This window comes from Onychomys torridus, chromosome 21 (assembly GCF_903995425.1).
Source record: "Onychomys torridus chromosome 21, mOncTor1.1, whole genome shotgun sequence".
Taxonomy (NCBI): domain Eukaryota; kingdom Metazoa; phylum Chordata; class Mammalia; order Rodentia; family Cricetidae; genus Onychomys; species Onychomys torridus.
This window is the reverse complement of record NC_050463.1, coordinates 29,238,528-29,264,003: the sequence shown is the minus strand read 5'-3', so window position 1 is coordinate 29,264,003 and position 25,476 is coordinate 29,238,528. Positions and strand designations below refer to the sequence as shown.

Here is a 25,476-nt window from a genome sequence, read left to right as displayed (position 1 = left end):
AACTCACAAAATCAAGAGGCTGGAAAGGGAGTTCAGCACTTAAGAGCTCTTCCTGTTCTTCCAGACTGTGTTCAGTTCCAGGCACTCACAGCAGGCAGTTCACAACCACCCGGGGATCCCACACCCTCTCATTCATAGACACACACACATATACACGTAAGTAAAACACTTTAAATTTTTAAGTGAAAGGGAAAGCCAGCTGTGGTGACACATGCTTACAGTCCTAGTCTTCAGGAGACAGACAGGGCTAGTAAGGTGACTCAGCAGGCAGAGGCACTTGCTGCCAAGCATCATGACTTGAACTCAAGCCCCAGGACCCACATGGTATCTTGCAGGCCACAAGAATATATTATACAGATTCAGCTGTGTATTAAAGCTATACCTGGGCTGGAGAGATGGCTCAGAGGTTAAGAGCACCAACTGCTCTTCCAGAGGTCCTGAGTTCAGTTCTCAACAACCACATGGTGGCTCACAACAAAGAGATCTGGCACCCTCTTCTGTATACATAATAATAAATAAATAAATCTTTAAATTCTTTAAAATCTTTAAATTCTGTATACATAATAATAATAAATAATAAATCTTTAAATTCTTTAAAATCTTTAAATAAATCTAGAAATTTCAAGGCATTTTTCTAGAGGAAGCCATCTATCACGGAATATTTGGTGTAACTCAGTTTTTAATATTTCAGCTGTCTTCTGCTATGAAATTCTTGAGAGCTCATATAATACTAGACCATTTGGCAAACAGGCCAGCTTCTCAGACCTGCTGATCCTCTAGGTAACTAACTCCCTCTCTAAGCCTAGGAGACAGGTAGTCTGCAGATGCATAGCTTTGCTTCTTGTTGTGCAAATGAAGCTCAGACCATCCCTTGTCTGAAGGCCTAGTGGCAGTCCAGAGCAACCGACTGAGGACAATAGGGCTTTTACATACCCAGGTGCACTAAGGACTGGAGCAGAACTCCAGAGAGCAGAGAGTTGAGTGGCAAGGAGAGGAAGGACAAGACAGTTTTCTGTAGGCCAGGCAGAGATTCTGTAGATGGTAAGGCAGATAATTCTTGTAGATGATAACTCTTGTAGAGTTATCAGGGCAGGAGGAAGGGAGCCACGAGGGACAGATGGAGGACAGAGATGAGAACAAAAGCTCAGTTATCACCAGGGCTGAGGGGACAGAAAAAGGAGTAGAGAGGAACTGAGACTCAGGGTGGAACTGAAGCTATATAATAGAATTCTGTCATAGAAGAAAAAAGCAAACAGATAAAGATACATAGATTCTTTTCCCTCAGATAACCCCACGCCAAACATAGGATCTTCTCCCTGGACTCTGGGAGGGGTTTTCTCAGGGCAGGCCTGGGAAAAATTACATTAATGGTAGAAGAAGAAAACCATCTCCTCCAAGTTGTCATCTAAGTGCTGCCACACACATGCCACAGCACACACAACAACACAGACACACACACACACACACACACACACACACACACACACACACACCAAATAAACAAATGACTGTAATTTTTAGAGAGTTTAAGGCCAGGATTGGTACTGCACTCCTTTAACCCTAGCACTCAGAAGGCAGCGGCTAGTGGATTTCTCTGAACTCATGGCCAGTCTACATAGTGCATGAGTTCCAGGCCAGCCAAGGCTACATACTGAGACCCAGGCCTCCCGCCCCTGCCCAAAAAAAAAAAAACAAAAAAAACAAAGCAAAGCGTTTTCAGGAGACACAGTCCAGGGGCCATGGTGGCACACACCTCTCTATCCCAGCACTCAGGAGGCAGAGGCAGGTGGACCTGTGTGAGTTCCAGCCAGAGTGATGAATGTGGTGAGACTAAAACAAGACCTCTCCTGGAAAGTGGGGCGCACACCTTTAATTCCATGCCTCGGAGTTTAAGGTCAGCCTGGTCATGAAATGGCCAGGGCTATACAGACAAACACCTGTCTTAAGGGGAAAGGGAGTGTGGGGGAGAAAACTCCAAGATGGAGACCAGCCTGCTGGTTTACATACTGAGTTCCAGTCTGGAGACCCTAAGTAAAAATAAAATAAAATAGAGCTGTGATTACAGCGCAGGCAAGGAACTGACTGGAGATGGTTCAGCAGTTAAGAGCGCTGACTGCTCTTCCAGAGGATGCAGGTTCAAATCCCAGCACCCACAGGGCAGCTCACAACTGTCTGGAACTCCAGTTCCAGGGGACCTGACACTTCCCACGGCAAAAAAAAAATAAAAGACTGAAAGAGCACACCTCCAGGTGGTGGAGCACGCCTGTAATCCCAGCGCTGGGAGGCAGAGGCACTGGGAGGCAGAGGCACTGGGAGGCAGAGGCACTGGAAGGCAGAGGCACTGGAAGGCAGAGGCACTGGAAGGCAGAGGCCGGCGGACCTCTGGGTTCAAGGTAAATCTGCTCTACAGAGTGAGCTCCAGGACAACCAGGGATACACAGAGACAACCTGTCTCAAAAAACAAAATACAAAAAAAAAGCTAAGAGTTCTTGCAGAGAACCAAATTTGGTTCCCAGCATCCATATAAGACAGTTCACAACTGCCTGTGATTTCAGCTCCAAAGGTCGAACGCCTGCATGCACTGTGGGTTCAATCCCCAGCACCCCAGCCCCAAAATACTCATCAAGAAAGATCTCTCGCTTGAGTTACTGTCTCCTCAAGCAGGCACAGAGTGTGACATCCCGGGGCTGGAACAAGACTCAGTGATTAGGAGCACTGGTGGCTCTTCCAGAGGATCCAGATTCAATTCCAGTATCCACATGGTAGGTCACAACCATCTAACTCCAGTTCCAGCAGGCGCAACACCCTCTGATGGCCTCAGTGGCCACAAGGCACATAAGCTGTGCACAAATATACATACAGATAAAACACCCATACACATAAACACGTAAACTATTTTTTTTAAAGTGTGACATTCCACACAGCAAAACAAAGAACAACTTCTGTAAAAAAAATAATTTCCAGTCCTCAGAGGCCATAAATCACTGATGTTTCTACTCTCCTGGGTAGAAACATCTCACTCCTATTATGAAGAATTCAAAACAAACCCCAAAACATAATGTTTGAGAGAATTAAACAAGTAAGAAACCCAATGTGGTAGTATATACCTAATTCCCAACATTTAGGAGGTGGAGGCAAGATGATCAGGAGTTCAAGGTCATCCTCACCCACGGAGCAAATTTTAGATTAGTCTGGGATACATAAGACTGTTTCTAATTTTGTTTTTAATTTTTTAAATGTAGATGTGGATGCAGTTAGTTCAGTGAAAGGCCCTGGGTTCAAGTCCCATCACTATCAAGAAAGAAGGGAGGGGAGGAGGAAGGGGGTAACAAAGAGGGGGACAGAGAGAAAATCCTAACCCACAGCAGAAGAAAAATGATTATACCCTGGCTCAGAGATTATAAACATGGCATTTAACAGAAAAGGACATTCCAATAGCTACTATTTAAAGGACATGACTAAGATATGGAAACAAAAGAAAAAACTAGGGGGGCTGGGAAGATGGTCCAAGGGCTTGCTGCACAAGCAAGCGGACCCAAGTTCAATCCCTTCAACTGTCATCAAAAGCCTGGCCCAGTGGCCCAGCTCTGAGGAGGCAGACAGGGGACCCCTGGGGTTTAGTGGCCAGCCATTGAGCTTCATTAGCAAGTACCAAATAGTGAGAGACTCTCTCAAAAATACAAAGTAGACAGACAGACAGACACAGGCATAGACACAAACAGACACACACACACAGCTGGAGAGATAGCTCTGTGGTTAAGCGTTTGCCACCCTTGCAGAAGAATTGAATTAGGCAGCAGCACACAGCTACATTTTTAACTCCAGCTCCAGGGGTCCATTTCCTCTGGCCTGCATGGGCACCTATACTCACTCACACACACATACACAGGATTAAAAATAATTAAAATAACACATTTAACTAGCACTGGAAGTAGATCTCTGAGTTTGAGGCCAGCCTAGTCTACAAAGTGAATACCAGGCCAGCTAGGGATACAAAGAAGACCCTGTCTCTAACAACAATTATTATCATTATTATTAATTAATCTTCCAAGTCAAGATGTGCTGACTGGTACAATGATATAACACGACCACTTTTTAACTGAATTTGTGGCCTACTACACTGAAGGGAATTGGTGCCCGGTACATTAAACCTGGTCAAACACTCCCGGCTGGGAAGGTTCCAGGCTTTAAGAGGAGTTGTTTGGTGTCAAACTGTACCCTCAATGTTTATGTCTAGAGTCATGAATTAATGCTGCTCTCAGCCTTGCTCAGAGAAGCCTCTTTCCTAGTGGGCAGCAGTTAACTCAGAGTTTCCTAAGTGGTCAGAGTGCTGAGAATCAGTAACTGTTGAGTGCTCAGCCCCAAACAGGATATCTATATCACACCCTCTAAGGTTCAGGGAATATCAGGAGGTGGGGCAGAAAGAAATAAGAGGCGGAAGATGGTAGAAGTGATACAAAACACATCTTCTGGACATGACATGGCCACTGTACTCAGGAAATTACAGCAACTGTAGTTATCTGCACTTAATGGGACCCAACAACCTCCCATCATGGATGGGGGAGGGACTCGTTGGCAATTACTGGTTGCTGATGCAGAGGAGTTACTTCAATGATACAGCTACCAGTGTTAAGCTGCCCATTCTCCAGTAAATAATATCCCACCCACACTCTTTCAAAGAATTCCAATTAAACTCAGTGGATCACAAAACAAATAAAACAACAGACATGAAAATAAGAGAGTCGGCGGCTGGAGAGATGGTTCAGTGGTTGGCAGCACTGGCTGCTCTTCCAGAGGACCCAGGTTCGGTTCCTAGCACCCACATGGTAGCTAACAACTGTCTGTAACTCCAGGGGATCTGACACCCCCAAGCAGGCATACACACAGGCAAAACACCAATGCACATGAAATAAATAAATTTATTTTAAAAAAAGAAGAAGAGAGGTATTTTTGGGGAAGAATGGGTTCAGTGTGGGTGAAAAAGAGATGAGAGAAGATAATGAGATGAAAATTACCAAAATACACAATATACATGTATAATTGTTCATGAAAGGGTTTTGTTTTGTTTTGTTTTTCAAGACAGGGTTTCTCTGTGTAGCTTTGCACCTTTCCTGGAACTCACTTGGTAGCCCAGGCTGGCCTCGAACTCACAGAGATCCATCCGCCTGCCTCTGCCTCCCTCCTGAGTACTGGCATTAAAGGCATGCGCCACCAACACCCGGCATGAAATATTTTTAAATGCATAAAGTTTCTAGATGTGCTACAGTGTAGGTAAACTTTGAAAGCACTGTACTCAAAGAAAACAAACAAAACACAATAGTTGCTGTGGCTGGGGAGAACAAGAAGTCCTTATTTAAATAAAGACAGCATCTTTCACTTGAGGAAAGAAAAAACTGTGGAGATGGATAATGGTAATAGCTACAAACATTGTGTATATATTAAACACTCAGGTACTGTTTACAATCAATGTCATTTACAGTGAATTAATTTCCATTTTAAAGGTATATTGAGCCACACTGCATGCCCCCCTGAAGGTGGAAGGCATTGGTAAATAAATTGCTCATCTCCTACATTTAGATGGGCCCCACCTACCTGAGTAAGCTCCCGCAAACATCCCAAATACGGACATCTAGATGGTTTCCCTAGATGCAGTATTTCACACATGTCACACACCAGGGTACAGGAAGGACAGCAGCCCACTCCATCTGTTTCTCTTGGACACCACCTCATGACATTGCTTTCCCCTCCACTAATTTCAATCTGCATCTTTTCTCTGTAATAAATTGTAACCTTAAGTATAACAGCTTTTCTGAATTCTTTGGGTCCTTCTACCCAGTCATCACACCCTAGGCTAGTCTTAGTGACCTATAGACAGAAAAACATGTATCTTGTTCTGGCTAGCCTTAACTGTCAACTTGACAGCCTGGAGTCATCTGAAATGGGATTGTCTAGTTTAAACTGGCCTACGGGCATGCCTGTAGGGGACTGTCTTGATTACTAACTGATACAGGAGGGTGCGGATCATGATGGGCCATGTCACCCCTAGTCCTTGGTTCTAAAAGCAAGCGAGCTGAGCACGCCATGGAACACAAACCAGCAAGCAGCATTCCTCATGCCCGAGTCCCCACACTGACTCAACTCAGACATGACCTTTACCTGCAAATGTGAGATGAAATACAGCCAAGGAAGGATACTGGGCTAAATAAGAAAACTATCCAAACACGAATTTGTGAAAACCCAGAGAAAGAGTCAGCAAGCAGCATTCCTCCATGGTTTCTACTTCAGGTTACTTTATGAGTTCCTGCCCTGACTTGCCTCAACAGTGTACTGGAAATAGAAGCCAAATAAACCCTTTCTTCTTGTTGTCCTCAGCTGCTTCTGGTCAAAGTGTTTTATCACAGGAACAGAAGAAATTTGGAATAACTATGTAAAGTATTAACCATAAGAAAGCTGAACTGGTAACTTAGGCCATACTACCCTGAGCACACCCACTCTCCTCTCATCTCAGAAGCTATACAGGAGTGCATCACCCCTTGGGGGTGGAAGACACGTACTTTCTGGAAAACAACAAAATGAAACAAGCAATGAGCAAAACCAAAATGGGAGGGGACCAAACCCCCAAGTATACTTGTAAATTTCAACGGGGCTTAGGAATACTTAGAAATAGTAAAAAAAAAAAAAAAAAGAAAAAAAAAAGAAAAGAAAATCAACACAGATTAATAATCCAACTTTATCTAATTACAATTAGAGAGCATCCAACCACACAATTAAAGAAAAGATACACTATTTCCAAAAGAATAAGGAAGACTCACCAAACAGACTACATAATAAGCCATAAATAAGTCTACGGCAAGCTATCAGGAGAAAGAAAGAAAAACAAATGTTACGTTTCTTAAACTTATTTGACCGTAAATCTCTCAAGCAAAAGGTATCTCCAGTCCTACTCTTCTCAGGACAAAAGCTACATTCATTGACTCTTAACATTCCTTCCTACTTTTCCTTCAAACTATAACAAAATACAGGAGTCAATAAAAATGTCCTTTCCTGGATCGGCAGCCAGAATTAGTCAATCTGCTGAAGGACAAGCAAAGTCCTACAAGACTAGTCTGACACACTAGGAAATAGCTGGGAGGCCAGAATGGCTGAAACAGCAGCAAAGAAAAAAAGTGGTGTGATACAAAAGTCACAAAGTTAAACTGAGATCACAGCACACAGACCTTGTATCTTAGTAAGTTTTACTGTGATTTTAAGAAAATATTATCTGATCTCGTTTTAATTCTTTGTAAAGGTTAAATACATTAAATACGTTAGTTGTGGAGTCCACAATATTTCAAGACCATTAGCCACCTATCCTGCTTCTTCTGCTGCATGACCCTTGTTCATGGTCTCTGCAGTGACAACTGATTAAAAATTAAGACCCCAGCTGTGTTAAAATAACCACAAACTTGTGGAAATAAACCCCCTATTAAGCTTAAACAAACACCTTGTTATCACAAATTGTACTACTAGTTGTAAAATGTTACCACAAGTTGTAAACTCCCGGAATATACCCAAGACTTAAATTGTAAAAATCCTTGTCTTATATAACCCACACACTTGTGTCTTTTACTTTAAAAGGGGGCTACTCCCTCTGTTTGGGGTCACAATGTCAGAACCCAACATACCCATGGCCCTAACTAGTTAGAAGTCCTGGTACCACCGCAGTGATGGAATAAAGTTGCCTCTGCTCCTCTAACTCTGGTGGCCTCGTCTTCAATATCTGTGCAAATCCCAAACCCAGCATAATGTATTTGTTACATGTATGAGTGCTTTGCCTCCAAGTATGTATGTGTACCACATGCATGCCTGGCACTCATGAAAATTATTTACTTTTTTATCTGTTTTTTCAAGACAGGGTTTCCCTGTATAGTCCTGCCTGTCCTGGAACTCACTCTGTAGACCAGGCTGGCCTCAAACTCACAGAGATCCACCTGGCTCTGCCTCCCAAGTGCTGGGATTAAAGGTGTGCACCACCACCGCCCTGCATGTGATTTACATTTTTTTAGAGGTCTCTCTGCTTCATCCATGTGAAAACAGAAACTGGGCAACCAGTAAGAAGCTGACAGTGACATAAGAGAACACTAAGACCAGAGCAGCTTAGACCAGAATTATATGCATTTGCCAAAGAAAAGTGCCCAGGCAAATCTACATGAACTATGTTGACTGGTTTTGGTTTTTAATATATACTTTATTTTTATGTATGTTAGTGTTTGCCTGAATATATGTCTGTGCACCATATTTGTAAAGTGTCTGTGGAGGCCATCAGATCCCCTGGGACTGTGTGAGCTGCTATATGAATGCTGGGAACTGAAACCAGGTCTTCTGGAAGAATAGCCAATGTTCTTAACCACTGATCCATGGTTTCCAATTGTTGTTTTGTATTTAATGGTAGTTAGGATTGAATCCAAGGCTTCACACATGCTAGGGAAGCATTCTACTACTGAATTGCATCCTTAATTGTGTTAAGACGACTGAGCATTTTCTTTGCTTAGAGACAATTTGTCTCCATACTTCCCTTATCACAGCCTCCTCCTGTTAGAAATGTTGTAAGGGTCAGACATCTTCAAATCCAGTGGTGCTTTATCCTCATCCAGATAGACACTCAACTTTATCACCAATAATTCCCAACTGTGAACAGTGGTGGTGGCACAAACTGTTAATCCCAGAACTTGGGAGGCAGATGCAGGAGGATCTCTGCGAGTTCGAGGCCAGCCTACTCTACAGAGCAAGTTTCTGGACACAAGATAGCCAGGGATACACAGAGAAAATCTGTTTCAAAATACACAACTGTACATCTTCCCTTCAACTCAGACTCATATTATACTACTGGACTGGACAGCAAATATCTCAAACAAACCAAAATTGAGTTCCTAACCTTCTTTCTGCAAATGTGTAACTTTTAAATGTATTCCTATTGGAGATGCTAGAACTCCATCACTTAAACTGATCAGTGATGAACCTTAAGATGCCCATGACCTATCTTTTTCTCAAGAGCATTCTCCTCAAGTATGTCAACCAATCCCAAGTCTTCCTTCAAATTACATCCACACACCTGAGGCTAGCTTAGTGGCACAACCTCCTCTTCAAAAACAGAAAAAGACACACACAATGTAACCAGGGAGCTGAGGCTGTAACAGTTGGTAGACTGGTTGCCTAGCAAGCCCTGGGCAAGATCCCAAGCACCATATAAACTGTAAACTGGAGGTGGTGGTGCAAGCCTGTAATCCTAGTATGGGGAGGAAGGCGGTATTCCAAGGTCATCTGCTACACAGTGAGTCTAAGACCAGCTGGAGTTACATAAGACCCCACTTGTTTAAAAAAAGTATAAGACTGTGTCAGTCTCAATCGAAAACCTAGAGCTCATCTTTAAAACTCAATCACATGTTTAACTGAACTGGTAAGACTGCTTTCCAAGTATGGTATGCTTTCATATCCTCTCTCATCTTTGATATTTTGAAATTCAAGATATTTACTTTATAATTATAAAGATACTTTTTAAAAACATTTACTTTACAATCCTAAAGATGACAGGGCTGCAGAGAAATGCTGTCTCAAGATTGATTAGATTAATAGATAGACAGACAGATAGATGCTTACTGATTCCAGATAGCTGAAACTTCCAAGCTCATATTTTTCTAAAAGTGCGACTCATACAATGAATGAGTCTGTTTCTCAGCTATAAAATGGCCGGATGGGAGTGATCAAAGGCCCAACTGTCTCAACTGTCCTATACCTAGTAATAAGACTAGTTAAAGGTTTTAACATTGAAGCATTTTTCATAAGCCATAAATGATATAAGTGTAAGTTAGGTGCCCACAATATACTATAAAAATATTTGAAATAGAACAGAGAAATTCAGTGTCGGCGGCACCTAGCTCACCAAAGCTCTCTAGCCCTAACCTTAAATTTTACTTTTATGTCAAACCAGCTCTTCCACTTACTTGTTACACCTTGAACAATTACTCAATCTCTGTGAGTCATATCTATAAATGAAAATAGTAACTTGGTAGAATAATATTGTAGGTTAGAGATTATACATATATACATGTAGTGTACCAGTGAAATAAATCTAATGAAGGATGCTTTAAAGATTACTTTATTATTTTTAGTTTTCCCAGGAAGGCCAGGAGTCGAATTCCCTGGATCTAGAGTTACAGGTGGTTGTGAGCCACCTAGTGTGGGTGCTGGGAATCCGCATCTGGTCCCCTGGAATAGCAGTACACATTCGTCATCACTAAACTCTCTCCAGCTCCAGGATTTATTTTAGTATGTATATGTATGTGCCTGTATGAGTTTAAGCACACTCCTGAACTGGAGTTGCAAGTAGTTGTGAACCACCCAATATAGGAACTAATTCTGTCCCCTCTTTAAGAGCAGTATGAGATGCTGGGGTCTTGGTGACAGAGCAGACCCTTAATCTTAGCAGGCAGGGCTACACCTTGCATCGAGAAAGAAAAAAAAAAAAAAAACAGTAGTGTGTGGACTTTTTGTTTGTTTGTTTGTTTTTGTTTTTTGAGACAGGGTTTCTCTGTGTAGCTTTGCACCTTTCCTGGATCTCGCTCTGTAGACCAGGCTGGCCTCGAACTCACAAAGATCTGCCTGCTTCTGTCTGCCTCCCAAGTGCTGGGATTAAAGGCGTGTGCCACCACCGCCTGGCTATGTGTGGTCTTAACTGAACCATCTTCTCTGCCCCATGAAAACTTATTTTAAAGATTTATTTTTATTTTATGTGTTTGAGTGTTTTGACTGCATGTATACAAGTATACTGGATATGGTCAGAAGAAGGTGTTAAGCTATAGTGGCAGATGATTTAAGCCACCACATGGGTGCCAGAAATCAAATTAAGGTTGTACAAGAGCAGTGAGTACTCTTAACCACTGAACCATCTCTCCAGCCCCAGGGCATTTTTAAATTTCTATTATTTTTATTTATGTGTATGAGTGTTTTGCTTACATGTATGTCTATGCAAACCATGTGCACGCCTAGTGCCCATGGAGACCAGAAGATACTGGATCCAGGAACTAAAGTTACAGATGGTTAAGCACCATCATGTAGGTGCTATGACTCAAATCCAGGTCCTCTGGAAAAGCAACAAATGTTCTTAACTGTCAATCACTCTCTCCAACCCCGTGAGGATACTTTCATTTTTATTTTGCTGTCATTTACATCTTCAAACAGAGCAAATTGCAGAAGAAGATAAGTACACACTACACCACTGAAGTAGAAAGGGCTCTATTCTTAGAAACTGCGTGTGAAAGGGGAAGGAAAGGGAGAAAGAACTAGCAATAACCACGCAATAACAGGAGTTTGCCTATTCATTTGTTCTTTTTTGCCTGCTTTTCTCTAAAGCAAAATAAGACAAAATGAAAAAAAAAATCATCGAGGTGGTGGCGCACGCCTTTAATCCCAGCACTAGGGAGGCAGAGGCAGGCGGGTCTCTGTGAGTTTGAGGCTTGTGAGGGACCAGCTTCCACTTTTTTCCCAGGATACTCTTGAGGAGGGAAAAGTGAGAAATTAATTAGATAGAAGGACAGAGGGAAAGAGACAGACAGAAACAGGATAGTTTGGGAGGGCCTGGACCCTAATCCATCGGCCCCTTGTGTCTCTTCTAAAGGGCTGTTTATAGGAGTGCCAAGGGGCAGAGCAAAGACCTCCCCCTAGCTCAGCCAAGTGCAGACCCTTCCAATCACCCAGTAACTATGCACGTGGTCAAGCAATACTAATGCAGCTCTGCTGTGTGAAGCAAGCTCAGATCTCACTAGGAACTTTCGTGGGCCCCCACAGAGGCTACCCTGGTCTACAAAGAGTGAGTTCCAGGACAGCCAAAGCTACTATGTCTTGAAAAACAAAAGAAAGAAAGAAAAGAAAAAGAAAACACAGAAAAGAAAAAGACCAACAGTACTGTCTTCGGGTACTATTGCTATGATGGAACACCAGCACCAAAAGCAACTTGAAGTTTATTGGCTTACACATCCTGAATTATGACTGTGGTCCACTGAGAGAAGCCAAGGCAGGAACTGATAACAGAGGCCATAGAGGGGTGCTTGCTTACTGACTTTCTCTCCGTGCTCTTATAGAATTCAGGACTATCAGTCCAGGGATGGCACCACCCACAATAGTCTGGGCCCTCGCCCATCAATATCACTAATTTTGAAACTGCCCTATAAACTTGCCTACAGCCAACTCTTATGGAAGCGTTTCTCAACTGAGGTTCCCATCTTTCCAAGGACTCTAGCCTGTGTCAAGTTGGCATTAAACTAGGCAGCACTGTAGCAGGCTTTCTTGTACCACCAGCCCCCAAATCATGACACGGAGACTTATTGTTAATTACGAATGCTTGGCCTTAGCTTAGGCTTGTTTCTAGCTAGCTCTTTTTCTAACTTAAATGAGCACACTTCTAATACTCGAAGTTCTGCCCTGAGGCTCGTTTACCTCATCCTGCTCTCCTGCTCCCTGTGTCTCACTAGCTGGGCCCCGGCTGGTTGGCCCCCTTTTCTCTCTGCCCAGCAGCCCCTCCTCTCCCTCCTCTGCCTAGCTATTGGCAGTGCAGCTTTATTAGACCAATCAGTGTCTTAGGCAGGCAAGGAAAAACAGCAACACATCTTTACAAAGTTAAATGCAGCATAAACAAAAGCAACACACCTTTACATAGTGAAACAATTAATCTGCAACACATCTTTACACAATTAAAAAATTATTCTATTCCACAACACAGCACAAATACAAGCATGTATAACAACAAACTCCCATGCAATTCTGATATGCAAATTTGCTTCAGAAGATTCTAGTAAAACAATATGACTATACCATAGCCTAGGAATTCTCTGAATTACATAACCAGGAAAAGTCACAAATACATCCACCCAAAACAAATATAAAAGTATAAAAGCATATATAGCAGAAAAACTACTTTAAAATGAAATTTCCAGGGTTGGGGATTTAGCTCAGTGGTAGAGCGCTTGCCTAGCAAGCACAAGGCCCTGTGTTCGATCCTCAGCTCAAATATATATATATATATGAAATGTCCACCCAGGCAGTGGTGGCGCACACCTTTAGTCCCAGCACTCGGGAGGCAGAGGCAGGCAGATCTCTGTGAGTTCGAGGCCAGCCTGGGCTACAGAGTGAGTTCCAGGAAAGGCGCAAATCTACCCAGAGAAACCCTGTCTCAAAACACCAAAAGAAAAAAAAAAAAGAAAAATGAAATGTCCATTAGTAATAGAATGGATAAAACAAGGCATATTCACATACTGCAGTAATGGGAATGAATTTATCTCACAAAAGCAAAGTTAAGCAGAAGGATTTCAATGAAGTACATCAGTGTTGGAGCCTTCATGAAGACCCAGCTGTCCTTTTGCCCTTCTCCTGGGTATTATCCTGACTTTGGTCTAATCTTCATCCTGTGGTGGTGTTCAGATGGTTCAAGCCCACCAGGCCCCCAATGAGGCCCCTGCTACCTCTTTTGGTTGCAGACTCTCTTTCTCCACCATCAAAGACAAGAGTGGAAGGAAGCAGGCTCAGAACTTGAGATGGAAGTGCTTAAGCTGAGTATGAAACGAGGCTGTCTGCTTATGACCCACTGACCACTCAGAGCCTCCTTGTCCTCTCTCCCTGGACTTGTGACCTCACTCTTGTGGCATCCTCATTACCATCCTCGGAAGGCCTTCCCTCCCTTAGAACACCAACTGCCACTGCCACTGGGCTGTTTCTGTCATGCCCAGGGCATGGTGAGGACAAGGACTCACTAGGGGAAGCAGTGTCCAAAGCTGGATCAGAAGCTGCTTTCTGGCTGATAGTCATAGTGGGGTGTGTTGTTCTGAGAAGTGCTGTGAGCCAAGACACTAGATGGACTGGAGGGCTGGCCATGCTCTTCCCATGTCTGCTAGCGCTGTACTAGCATACTGTGAGCCCCACCATCTGAGCTGGGCCCTGGGCCAGCAAGGTCAATGGTGTGTACTTGCAGAACAGGGCCCCAGCAGACCAGTAAGGTGAACCCCACTTGTTTCCAGCCCAGGGAGTCTTTGTGCTAATGATAGAACTCCTTAGATCCAAAGTATGAGGAATCCATCAGAACAGTTGGTGCCAGTGTAGAGAGCATGGGTCTAGTGTGAGGAACCCATCAGAGCAGCTGGTGCCAGCATGGAGTAGATGGGTGTATTCCAGATTGCTGGAATGGGCCCTGTGCAGCCTGCCTCACCCCCTGTCCATGGGCTCCTTTGTAAGGGGCTCCCAATCAGGAAATACAGTTTCAAGTCAAGTCAAGTCAAAAAAAAAAAAAGCTTTAAGAAAAGAAACTCAATGAACATGTGAACATGCTATAAGAATGTAAGGAACATTGGCTGGAGAGATGGCTCAGAGGTTAAGAGCACCGACTTCTCTTCCAAAGGTCCTGAGTTCAATTCCCAGCAACCACATGGTGTCTCACAAGCATCTGTAAAGAGATCTGGGACCCTCTTCTGTATATATAATAAATAAATAAATTTAAAAAAAAAAAAAGAATGTAAGGAACATAGGTAAACTAATGTTTTGAGTGCTGGATGCAGGTTAGAGAAGTGTGTATGTTTGAGAATACTCACCTAGAGCTATACTATTCTATTTTTCTTCACATATGTCACACACTTTGGGGAGGTGTTTGAGACAAGGTCTCACTATATAGCTGATAGTTCTGGAACTCCCTCTGTAGACCAGGGGGTGAGGCAGGCTGCACAGGGCCCATTCTAGCAATCTGGAATACATTCATCTGCTCTGATAGGTTTCTCACACTAGACTCAGGCTGGCCTCAAACACAGAGATCCACCTGCCTCTGCTTCCCAGAGTGCTGGGATTAAAGGTGTGCACCACCATGCCCAGTCATTTTTTTTATAATTAACATTAAATGGGTCCACAACTGCTATCAAGATTTCTAATTCTTTCCTACTCCCTTTATTATGCCCAAGCCCCTGGCCAGTCCTGTCATTTATTTTCAGTGCTCTTTAGAACTGAAACATGAGTATCTCTCTGAACACATTTATTGTGGATACTCACTACTTGCTAATTACCCACTCCATTAGTTACTTTTCTTGTTACTGTGACAAAATACCTTACAAGAACAACTTAAAGAGTTTATTTTAGCTCACAGTTGTAGGGACACTTTATCAGAGCCAGGAAAGCTGTGGCAGGGCTGGAGGCAGCTGCTCACATTCCATCTGCAATCAGAAGGCAGCAAGCAGAACAGGCACTTGGAACCCTCCTTCCCATGCAGCACAGAATCCAGCACCAGCACGGTGCAGCCCACCTTTAGGTGGGCTCTTCCTTCTCACTTCGAGGAACCCACCCTAGGTAATATTTCAAGGACATGTCCAAAGGCTTGTCTCTTCAGTGAGTCCAGACCCTGTCAAGGTGACAATCCCCATTAAATATCACACCTATTATATACCAAGCACTTTTAACACTCATTTATGTAGAGGTTTGCTGAGAATCTGTGTAAAAACCCCTGCTTCAGGCCACTGACTCAGCAGGGAAAGGTACAGCCAACTGTGTCAACTTGAGTTTGGTTCCCAGGGCACACATGGTAGAAAGAAAGAATGAGCGTCCACAAGTTGTACTGTGCTCTCCCCACACCCTTCACAGCATGCAAGCCTACGCACATGCACACACCTGTATACAAACTAAATAAAATACAATAATTAAATAAAAAAACTAAGCTAGGTTATTTGTAGTATCAAAAAATAATAAAACAACTTCCTAGCTTTAAGAAGTCAATAACCTTATATATAAATAATAAGAGAAAAGTACAAAGACACACCCTTGGTGCTACAGGGACACAAACTGATCAAAAAATGCAAGGCATAAAGCAGACCTCTGGGAGGTGTAAACACCCCTAAAGGATGAGCAGGAACTATCCTGTTAAGGGCATTTCCACAGAGGAAGCAGTCTGAGCAAAAGGCACAGAGATAAGAAACATCATGCTATATTTCAGGAAACAATGAACAGCTGCTAAGCGTTGCTTGAAGCTAGTAACACCAAGATGGGCCGAAATGGGGCGAGCTGTCAGGACAGGGAAAGAAGACAAGCAGTCGAAAGACTTCATCGTCCTCCAAAAGACACCCTGGAGCAGCGAGGAATGGTCAAAGGGACGGTGCAGTGGAAAGATTACTCAAGAAGCAATGTAGAGGTGGGAGTAAAGGGTAAGGCTAGAAAGAGAAGAAGTGCAGCTAGTGGAAAATGTTGGCTGTCCCAATGGAAGCTCTAAGAGACAAACAAGAAAACAGCCGCTGCACCCAGATGGCTGTGGAGTCCAGTGCTCAGGAGACAGAGGCAGGAAGGACTCTGGGAAGCTTCCAGACTAGCCTGGGCTACACAGCAAGTTCTAAGACAAATGGGGGTCTCAAATGGGGGAGTGGGAGGGAGAGCCACACTTTACCTGAAGAAAAACTGTATACAAAATACTGTTGCCTTTAATCCCAGCACTTGGGAGACAGAGGCAGATGGATCTCTTGAGTGCCAGGCCAGCCTGGTCTACCAGGCAGCCAGAGATACAGAGAAACCCTATTTTGAAAAACTAAATCAAAAATAATAATAATAACAAGCCGGGCGGTGGTGGCGCACACCTTTAATCCCAGCACTCGGGAGGCAGAGCCAGGTGGATCTCTGTGAGTTCGAGGCCAACCTGGTATCCAAAGTGAGTTCCAGGAAAGGCGCAAAGCTACACAGAGAAACCCTGTCTCGAAAAAACAAAAAAAAAGAAAGAAAAAAAAAAATTCAAACATCCAGCTCCAGGAGGTATTCAATCCCTTTAGCTTCAGAGTACATCTGCATTCATGTGCACATAGTCCCACACAGATAATTAAATATAATAAAAATGAATCTTTTTAAAAGTACAATTTGGGGTTGGGGATTTAGCTCAGTGGTAGAGCATTTGCCTAGCAAGCGCAAGGCCTGGGTTCGATCCTCAGCTCCAAAAAAAAAAAAAAAAAAAGTACAATTTAGCTAATGAACTTTTTCTTTTTAAGGTTTACAGGTTGCACTTGGATGTGAGCCATAGTTAGTTTGCTGGTCCTTGTTGGTAAGGAGATGAGGATTAACCTTCCTATGAGATTAGGTTCCTAAAATGACATCTCCACCGTATTAACACCCTACTCGAAAATCTCCATAGGTGCTCTGTGCTGAACACGTACAATCCCTATAGTGCCTAACATTCACCAGCATCTCCAGCTCCAATCTACTATCCCAGGCTTTCAAACTGACCGTTCTCATTTAAATTGACTACTTACACTGACCTGCTTCTGTACATGTGTGCTGTTTCCCGACCCAGTGTTCTTTCCTTCTGCTCCTGACTTGACAAATATTCTTCCTTCAGAACACAATTCAAATCCTACCTCTGCATGACTCTACCCTCCTCAGAACTTCTAAATGTACTATCTCAATTTAACAGATATTTAGTGGATGCTCTGAGTTATAATGTACTTCAAATAAACTCTAAATTCGTGGAGGGCAGGCAGTAGTTTACACCCCTCAGTCAATGGATCTAACAACATCTAACAAACTGGAAATAAGATAAAGACATATGTGTATGGATGTATGTGATAAGTGGACTTTTTTCTGAAATAGCTAGATAACTGAAGCCAACGTGGTTTTACTCTTCTCTCTATGTGTACAACCCGAATACTAGACAAGACACAAAATGACAATCAACAAACACATATTTCCTCAGTTATTTTGTTCTGTTTGTTTCTTTTGTTTTTTGAGACAAGGTTTCTCTGTGTAACCTTGGCTAACCTGGAACTCACTCTGTAGACCAGAGATCCGCCTGCCTCTGCCTCACAAGTGGGATTAAATTCTTCTTTTTTTTTTTTTTTTTTTTTGGTTTTTCAAGACAGGCTTTCTCTGTCTAACAACAGTCCTGGAACTCTACACCAGGCCAGCCTCAAACTCACTGAGATCTGCCTGCCTCTGCCTCTACCCTGAGTGCTAGAATTAAAGGCCTTTGCCACCACCAACACCCCCTCCCAGTAAGGGTCTCAGATCTTTATGGACTAGTTAACTAGAGAAACAGCAGCAGAATACAAATAAAACCTCCCCAATAGTAGGCCATTATTTCAGCACAGGGACACTAGCTTAACACTACAGGTACAAGTTATCAGACCAATTGTACATTATATACTACCCATATAAATGTTTAACAATCTAAAAATTTCTCTCCAGAATATTTGCCCACATTGTAATGTAAGCTACAACAAAGGTTTAAAACATTTGTAACAAATGTAAACTGGGAGGTGATGCACACCTTTAATCCCAGAATTTGGGAAGCAGAGGCAGGCAGATCTCTGTGAGTTTGAGGCCAGCCTGGTCTACAGAACTCAGCTAGGGCTACACAGAGAAACCCTGTCTGGAAAAAGCACAATGAATATTTATTGTGAAAATATATGTGTGTATATATATATATAGCCAAAGATAGTCATAATATGAAAAATGTGACTGTCTAATTCTCCAAAACATACTGGAGGAGGGAGCACTTATTTATAAGCCTGCTGTTTAACAATGAATAATATTAATTGAATTAAAAAGGGCACACTCACCAGGCAGTGGTGGCACACGCCTTTTATCCCAGCACTCGGGAGGCAGAGGCAGGTGGATCTCTGTGAGTTCGAGGCCAGCCTGGTCTACAGAGCTAGTTCCAGGAAAGGCACAAAGCTTCACAGAGAAACCCTGTCTCCAGAAAAAAAAAAGGGGGGGGAGGGGGCACACTCAAGAGCCAGAGATCCGGTGGCTTGTTCAATTCCTGTTTTGCCACTCTACTACTCTTGGATACAGGACTAAATCTCTGTTTCCCCAATACCGACACAAGAATAGCTTAACTGACATTCTCAGGCTTTGAGAACTGACTAAAAGTATGAAGTACTTCAGGATCATGAAGGGAACCACACTGTAGGCATCAAATGTCATACTTATCTCATGCAGTAGCTCCAAACCCAAGTGTAATTCTTTTGTGTCTTAGTAGGGCAAATCCCCCGTGAACCAGTAAGGTGAAAGTACTTCAGAAGCGGGTCGAACAATCTCAGAGAAAACATCTTTCAAATTTTGTGTTTTCTCAAAAAAATAAAATAAAATAAAATAAAACTGTGTCACTATCCAACCCTAGTACTTGCAAAGGACAACATGAAGTTCAGGGCCAGTTGTTGATAAACCTAGATAGACTGGAGACCAGAAGTCACCACGGAGGAACTTTTCTTTGTTACCATACCAGAAAATGTGACCCCTGGAAAATAATCTCATAAGGCAATCCTTACTTAGCACGAGAGTTGTGTACTAAAAGGAAACGTCCCTACCCTTTCTTGACCTGAAGAACTCCGCATGGTTTTTTGTTGTTTTTTTTTTTTTTTTTAAAGAGAGTGCAGACAAGAAGGCAGAATTCGCTCAAAACGTAAGCTAACTGGGCAGGTCGTCCAGCACTCGGTGCTGAGCGCCGGGTAGGTACGGAAAGAGGTTGCTCGGTGGGGCAAAGTGCTGATGCCATCTCCAGCTGCCCCTGGATGACAGTTAACAATGCAAACACTGACAAAAGAGCTCGGAGGCCACCCAGAGCCCCTGCCTGGCAGCACCTCTGCCCGAGCCTCCGCGTACAAAGCCACAAATCCCCTAGAGGCCCTGGGCTGACAGATCTTCCAAGCGAGACCTAGAGTGGCAATAGGAAGTGGGGGAGAAAAGTACTACTGCCTGTCACTCCTTCCAGGGGCGCGGGGTGCCTCGAGGGTGAGGGCAAAGGCTGCGGTCCTCCTCGGCCGGTCCCTGGCACGAGGACCGCACCGGCTCCGTCCTTCCCCGCGGCTAGCGGCCGTCCTCCGGAGCCTCCGGAGCCCCCGCAGCCCGCGCTCGCCCCGGCCCGGCCCCGGCTCGACTCGGCCCCGGCCCGGCAACTCCTCGCCCAACTCCGCGGGCGCCAGGCGGCTGGCCCGAGCGCCGGGATGGGGGAGGCGGCGCGGCCCGGCCCGCTCCCTTCGGCACGCGGTCCGCGCCCGCCGCCCTCCGCCCGCGTCCCCGCCCGCCCGGCCCCGGCTACCCGGCCCCGGCTACCCGGCTCGGCCTGGCTCCTTACCTGAGGCGGTGTACCAGCTCCCGGCGTGGCTGGCTTCCCGGCAGACCACTCGGTTGGACATCTTGGTGCCTGTGCCGCCTATGGTGCACGAGGATGAATGAGGAGGAGGCGGCGGCGGCAGCGGCGGCGGCGGCTCCGCGAGGGGACGAGACGCCGCGGGCCCAGCCCAGGAGGAGGCGGCCGCGGGGAGGGGACCGGCCCGGCCCAGGAGGAGGAGGAGGAGGAGGAGGAGGAAGAGGAGGAGATGGCAGCCGGGGCGGGCGGCGGGAACGATCACTACAAACTCGGCCGGCCGCCGGAAGATAAGGCCCACGGCGGCTTCACCCGAGCCGCCCGGCCCCCGAGTCGCCGCCGCCGCGCCGCCGCAGCCACCGGTGCTGCCCTGACCGGGCTGCTTCCGCGAGCCGCCCCCGGCCCGCCCCGCCGCGCGCGGCCTCGCCAGCCTCCCCGCTGACCCCACCCCCGTGACTCCGCGCCCTCCCCCACCCGCCCCGCCCCCACCCTCCGCCGGGCCGCCCTCCCGCCGCGCGCCCGCCGGCCCCGCCCCGCGCCTCCTCCGCCCGCCCGCTCCGTGCGGCGCGCTCAACGGCGGAAGCGGGACGGGCCCCGCGCCATCCGGGGTCGGGCGGCAGCGGGTGCCGCCACCACCACCACCACCACCATCGTCATCATCATCATCATCCCCACCCCTCGCCAACCCCCTACAGCCCCGGGCCGGGGCCTGAACCCGGGCAAGGCAGAACCGGGGAAGCCCACGCGTCCTTACTCTCCGCTCTACCGGGGCCGGCCCACTGAGCATGCCCAGCGCCGCGGCCGGGCCCTCCGAGGAGGCTCAGCGTGCACGCTCCGCTCTCCGGGGTTTAGCGCCAGCAGAGCTTGGAGGGGGGGAGGTTGGGGGAGGGAGGGAGAGGAGGGGCAGGGCGCGGGGCGCAGGACGCAGCCGCGAGGCGGGGAGAACCCCTTCCCTCCCCACCCACCCCCAGCCCCACCCCCGGCCTCCGCCTGCCGGGTCCCCGCGCGCCGCCGGCTCGGCACGCACACGCGGTTGCTGCCCGCCGAGTGCGGTCGGGGTTCTTCCCCTCCCGCCTCCCCGCTGCCACGGGGCGTCCTTGGTGGATCCCCACCCCCTCGGGGTGTCGCCCCGGAAGGCATGTCCAAGGGCCCGCGCTGGGAAGTTGCATTTGGAGACACCGGGAGCGCGGCGGAGCGTACCGGAGAGGGGAGAGGTTGGCGTAGGGGAGGCTGTCAGACGGCAGCCTTGGCTTCCCAGGCTCGTTCCCTCCCTCCTCACAGTGGCTTTGACACAGTTCTATTTACTAATTGTATCTTAGCTGTAACTGCAGTGTGGCAAAGATCGTCTCAGTTACTTTCTGCTGTGTAAAGTGGGGGCTGGGGAGGGGGGGTGACACTCGGGAAGGAGGGGTACCTGGGATTATGATGAGTTAATGCTTGTGAAGAGCCGGACGTGGTGGTGTAAGGCGTACTGCAAATGTCACCCTTCACTTACCTGGTGAAATCCCGGTATTCCACGTAAGTGTGGGCAGCAAAGAATTCCAAGTTGGGTAAAATCACAAAGGAAGTGTTTTTGGCTTTGATGGGCAGGATTCCCAAACCAGAAAAGTGTAATAGTAGCCCATCTCCCAGAAAATATTGGGGCCCAAATCATACAACGGGTATATCTTAGTTTCACGTAAAACTAGATCCACAGTAGATGTTTAGCTGCCTAATACCCAAATGCGGTGTTCCTTAATGCTATAACAATATACTTTTTTTGTTTGGTTGGGTCTTTTTGCCAAGTTCTCAAGTGTTATGAGGAAAGCTCTGTGGTTAATTTCAGTGACGAAAAAAAAAAAAAAAAAAAGAAGGTAGATTGCTTCTTTCTCCCAGGAGTTTGTGTCGCTTATCAAACTTAGCAAAGACCACATTGACGAATAAAATACAAGTTCTTGGTCTGAAGAAAGGGCTCAGAAGTTTTAAAAGAATGTACTGCTGTTGCAGTGGACCTAAGTTGAGTCACAGCACCCACATTGGACAGCTCCAGGGTGATCTGATGCCCTCTTCTGGCCTCCATAGGCACCTACGATTACGTACACATATCCCCACACCAATATATCATTAAATCTGTTTTTAAAGATCTCTAGAATGTTTTCAAGTATACACTTTTTAAAAAAGATTTATTTATTTATTATGTATACAGTGGTCTGTTTGCATCTATGCCTGCAGGCCAGAAGAGGGCGCCAGCTCTCATTACAGATGGTTGTGAGCCACCATATGGGTGCTGGGAATTGAACTTAGGACCTCTGGAAGAACAGCCAGGGTTCTTAACCTCTGAGCCATCTCTCCAGCCCTCAAGTATAAACTTTTGTTGATGGTTGTTTTTGCTCTTTTGGGGGGCCTGCCACCCAGCTCCCAAATAAATCACACTGGGAGGCTTATTCTTAATTATAAACACCTGACCTTAGCTTGGCTTGTTTCTTACCAGCTTTCCTTAACTTACAATTATCCCCATCTACCTTTTGCCTCTGGGATTTTCCTTTTCTTACTTCTGTAATCTTACTTTCACTCTTACTCTGTGGCTGGCTGTGTGGCTGTGTGGCTGGCCCCTAGCATCTCCCTCTCTTTGTTCTCTTGCTCTTTCTTCTGTCTTCCTCCCAGATTTCTCCTTCATCAGGAGTTTTAGGCACAGTAACACAACTTCACAGAGTTAAACAAATGCAACATTAAAGAATGCAACACATCTTTGCATCTTTAAACAGATGTCCCACAACACAAATAAATGTAACACATCTTAAAATAATATTCTACAATACACTTTTTCTTTTCTAAGACAAAGTTTCACCATGTAACCCCAACTGGCCTGGATGGAACACCTAGTGTAAACCTGGCTATCCTCAGAGATCCACCTGCCTCTGCCTCTGCCTCTAGAGGGATAAATAGCAAGTCAGGTGCCACCACAGCAGCTGTTTTGGTACAGATCTCCCTATAAACCCGACTGGCATAGAACTGAGTATGCAGACCAGGCTGGCCTTCAACTTGTTGGGAACCCACATGCCTCTACTTCCCTAGTACTGTGAGTACAAGCACATTCAGCTTATAGCCTCTTGAAAGAAGTCAGTTGGACCTATTCACTTCCACCTCCCCTAAATACTAACTTCATCTCAAGAGGTTTATTACAAATATATAATTCTCATTTTTATATTTTAATATATAGTTATTGTAGTGGGTAGCCATCCCAGCATTGGCCTGGAAGTTCCAACCCCCACTGAGGCTTTGGTAATGGTCACGCCCACAAGGCGGGGCAGAGGAGGAAGCGGAAGACGAAGGATCGGGAAGTACTCACGCTCTTGGTTCCCGGACTCTGGACGCTGGAGGTAGACCGAGCAGAGTTCTCCAGAGAACAACGCCGGATTGTGCTATACCCTTGCCAGACCCTGTAACCTACCCCCTCATTTGTAAGTTACCCCACAAAATAAACCTCCCTTTTAACTACGTGGAGTGGCCTTAATAATTTCACCAATATCTGGCGCCCAACGTGGGGCACGAACCCACGACCCTGAGATTAAGAGTCTCATGCTCTACCGACTGAGCTAGCCGGGCTTAAAAAAAAATGGGAAAAGAAGAAATGGAATGGATAGGTATAAGATATTATGGTAGACTGTCATATACATTAGTAAACAAATTTAGTAATATAGCAGCCTTTGCACTGTTATGAATTCTTATATGTTGATAAAATTATAAAATTTTTACATTCCTATTTAAGATAATTTGTATATTGATACAAATACAGAACTATGTTTGTTATATTGTACACATATTTTTACTCTTATGTGAAATATTTGTATATTGATACAAATGTGAATTTATATCTGTCATACTGTATGTATGTTCTACTTCTGTTTAAGATATTCTGTATACTGATATATATTTAGGATTATTATCATATTGCATATTGCACTATACATTCCTACCTCTGTTAAAGTTATTTTGTGTATTGTCACAATTTAAAGTCATTGTCCTTTTACTGTACATTTGCTTACAGACTGTTTGCCTTATTTATAGGAAGCTTAGTCCTTAGGTTGTTTAGGTAGATAAGACTTACATAGTTATTGTCACCTATGCTTGTCATCTCTATAATTATGTTAGTTAGGTTATCCAGATTTATAAATACATAGGTCAGATGGACAGGTAATCTTCAAACACTTCATGGACCTAGAGAACATGGCATTTAAATAACTTAGAATTCTGTTGACATGAGACATAATTGCTCCTGGCAGCACCAATTTGATCCCGAGAGAATGTTGGGCTTCTAAGACATTTCCATTTGGAAATTTGTCTTTGTCTTCTTGGCACAAAATGGCCTACTGGGCAAAGAACTGCCCTCGCCTCAACTGCTGACAGTACAAATGCTGTCCTTTCTGGACAAGCGGGACACAAGGAAAGCGACCACTATACTTTGCCAAGACAGGGTAAGATGGTCTTTCAGAATTCCTGCTTCTGAAAATGGTCTGCCAGATACTCTAGGCCTGTAGCCAATTTGAATGCACCAACGATACTGAGAAACGTTAGGTGACTGTCCAGGCTGCTAGCTGTCTCTGTCTACTCTTGCAAGACTCCCGAAAGTTGCTTGCGTCCTTCTCCCATTTCTCAGATATTATTATATTCCTTCTCAGGTCTTTGATGAGGTTGGAGATTAGCAGTTATAGTTACAACTTAGTATATATACATATATAATATCTTAGATAGGATATATTATGTATTAGACTCAGGTTCTTTAGGATAGGACACCTTTTGGAATGATCTTTGTAACACGCCACCTACCCATGCCCTAGACTTCCCTGGATTTTACTATGTGTTTTTTGCTTGATATTGTTTGTACTTATCGTAATTCCAACTTATCTAGGTCATTATCCCTCATTACTCCTGGACAATATTTGACAACCATCTCTTTGTATATAGTCTTGTATTAGGTTACAACTTTCTTATTTAGACAAAAGGGGGAGATGTAGTGGGTAGCCATCCCAGCATTGGCCTGGAAGTTCCAACCCCCACTGAGGCTTTGGTAATGGCGGGGCAGAGGAGGAAGCGGAAGACGAAGGATCGGGAAGTACTCACGCTCTTGGTTCCCGGACTCTGGACGCTGGAGGTAGACCGAGCAGAGTTCTCCAGAGAACAACGCCGGATTGTGCTATACCCTTGCCAGACCCTGTAACCTACCCCCTCATTTGTAAGTTACCCCACAAAATAAACCTCCCTTTTAACTACGTGGAGTGGCCTTAATAATTTCACCAATAAGTTATCGACAATTTCAGTTATATACACTAGTGATTTTGGTTATGACATTCTATAAATGTTATTCATAGTAGAGA

General features: G+C 45.0%; 1 protein-coding gene and 1 non-coding gene across 3 annotated transcripts in view; both read right to left on the bottom strand.

The window, feature by feature from the left end:
- Memo1 (mediator of cell motility 1) overlaps positions 1 to 21,070 on the bottom strand; it is a 93,871-nt gene extending 72,801 nt beyond the window's left edge. The window contains exons 1-2 of one of the 2 annotated variants that reach the window (XM_036170814.1): positions 20,877 to 21,070; positions 20,111 to 20,188 (exon numbers count right to left, since the gene is read on the bottom strand). In XM_036170814.1, coding sequence (XP_036026707.1) covers positions 20,111 to 20,171 — 61 coding nt within the window. In that variant the 5' untranslated portion in view covers positions 20,172 to 20,188; positions 20,877 to 21,070. Of the gene's footprint in view, positions 1 to 20,110; positions 20,547 to 20,876 lie in introns of those variants that run through there. The other variant, XM_036170816.1, reaches the window with a different exon arrangement.
- A 2,564-nt stretch (positions 21,071 to 23,634) lies between these two features.
- Positions 23,635 to 23,707, bottom strand: Trnak-cuu. Its single transcript has one exon. It is a non-coding gene; the product is annotated as a tRNA-Lys (tRNA).
- Between the last annotated feature and the right edge of the window lie 1,769 nt (positions 23,708 to 25,476).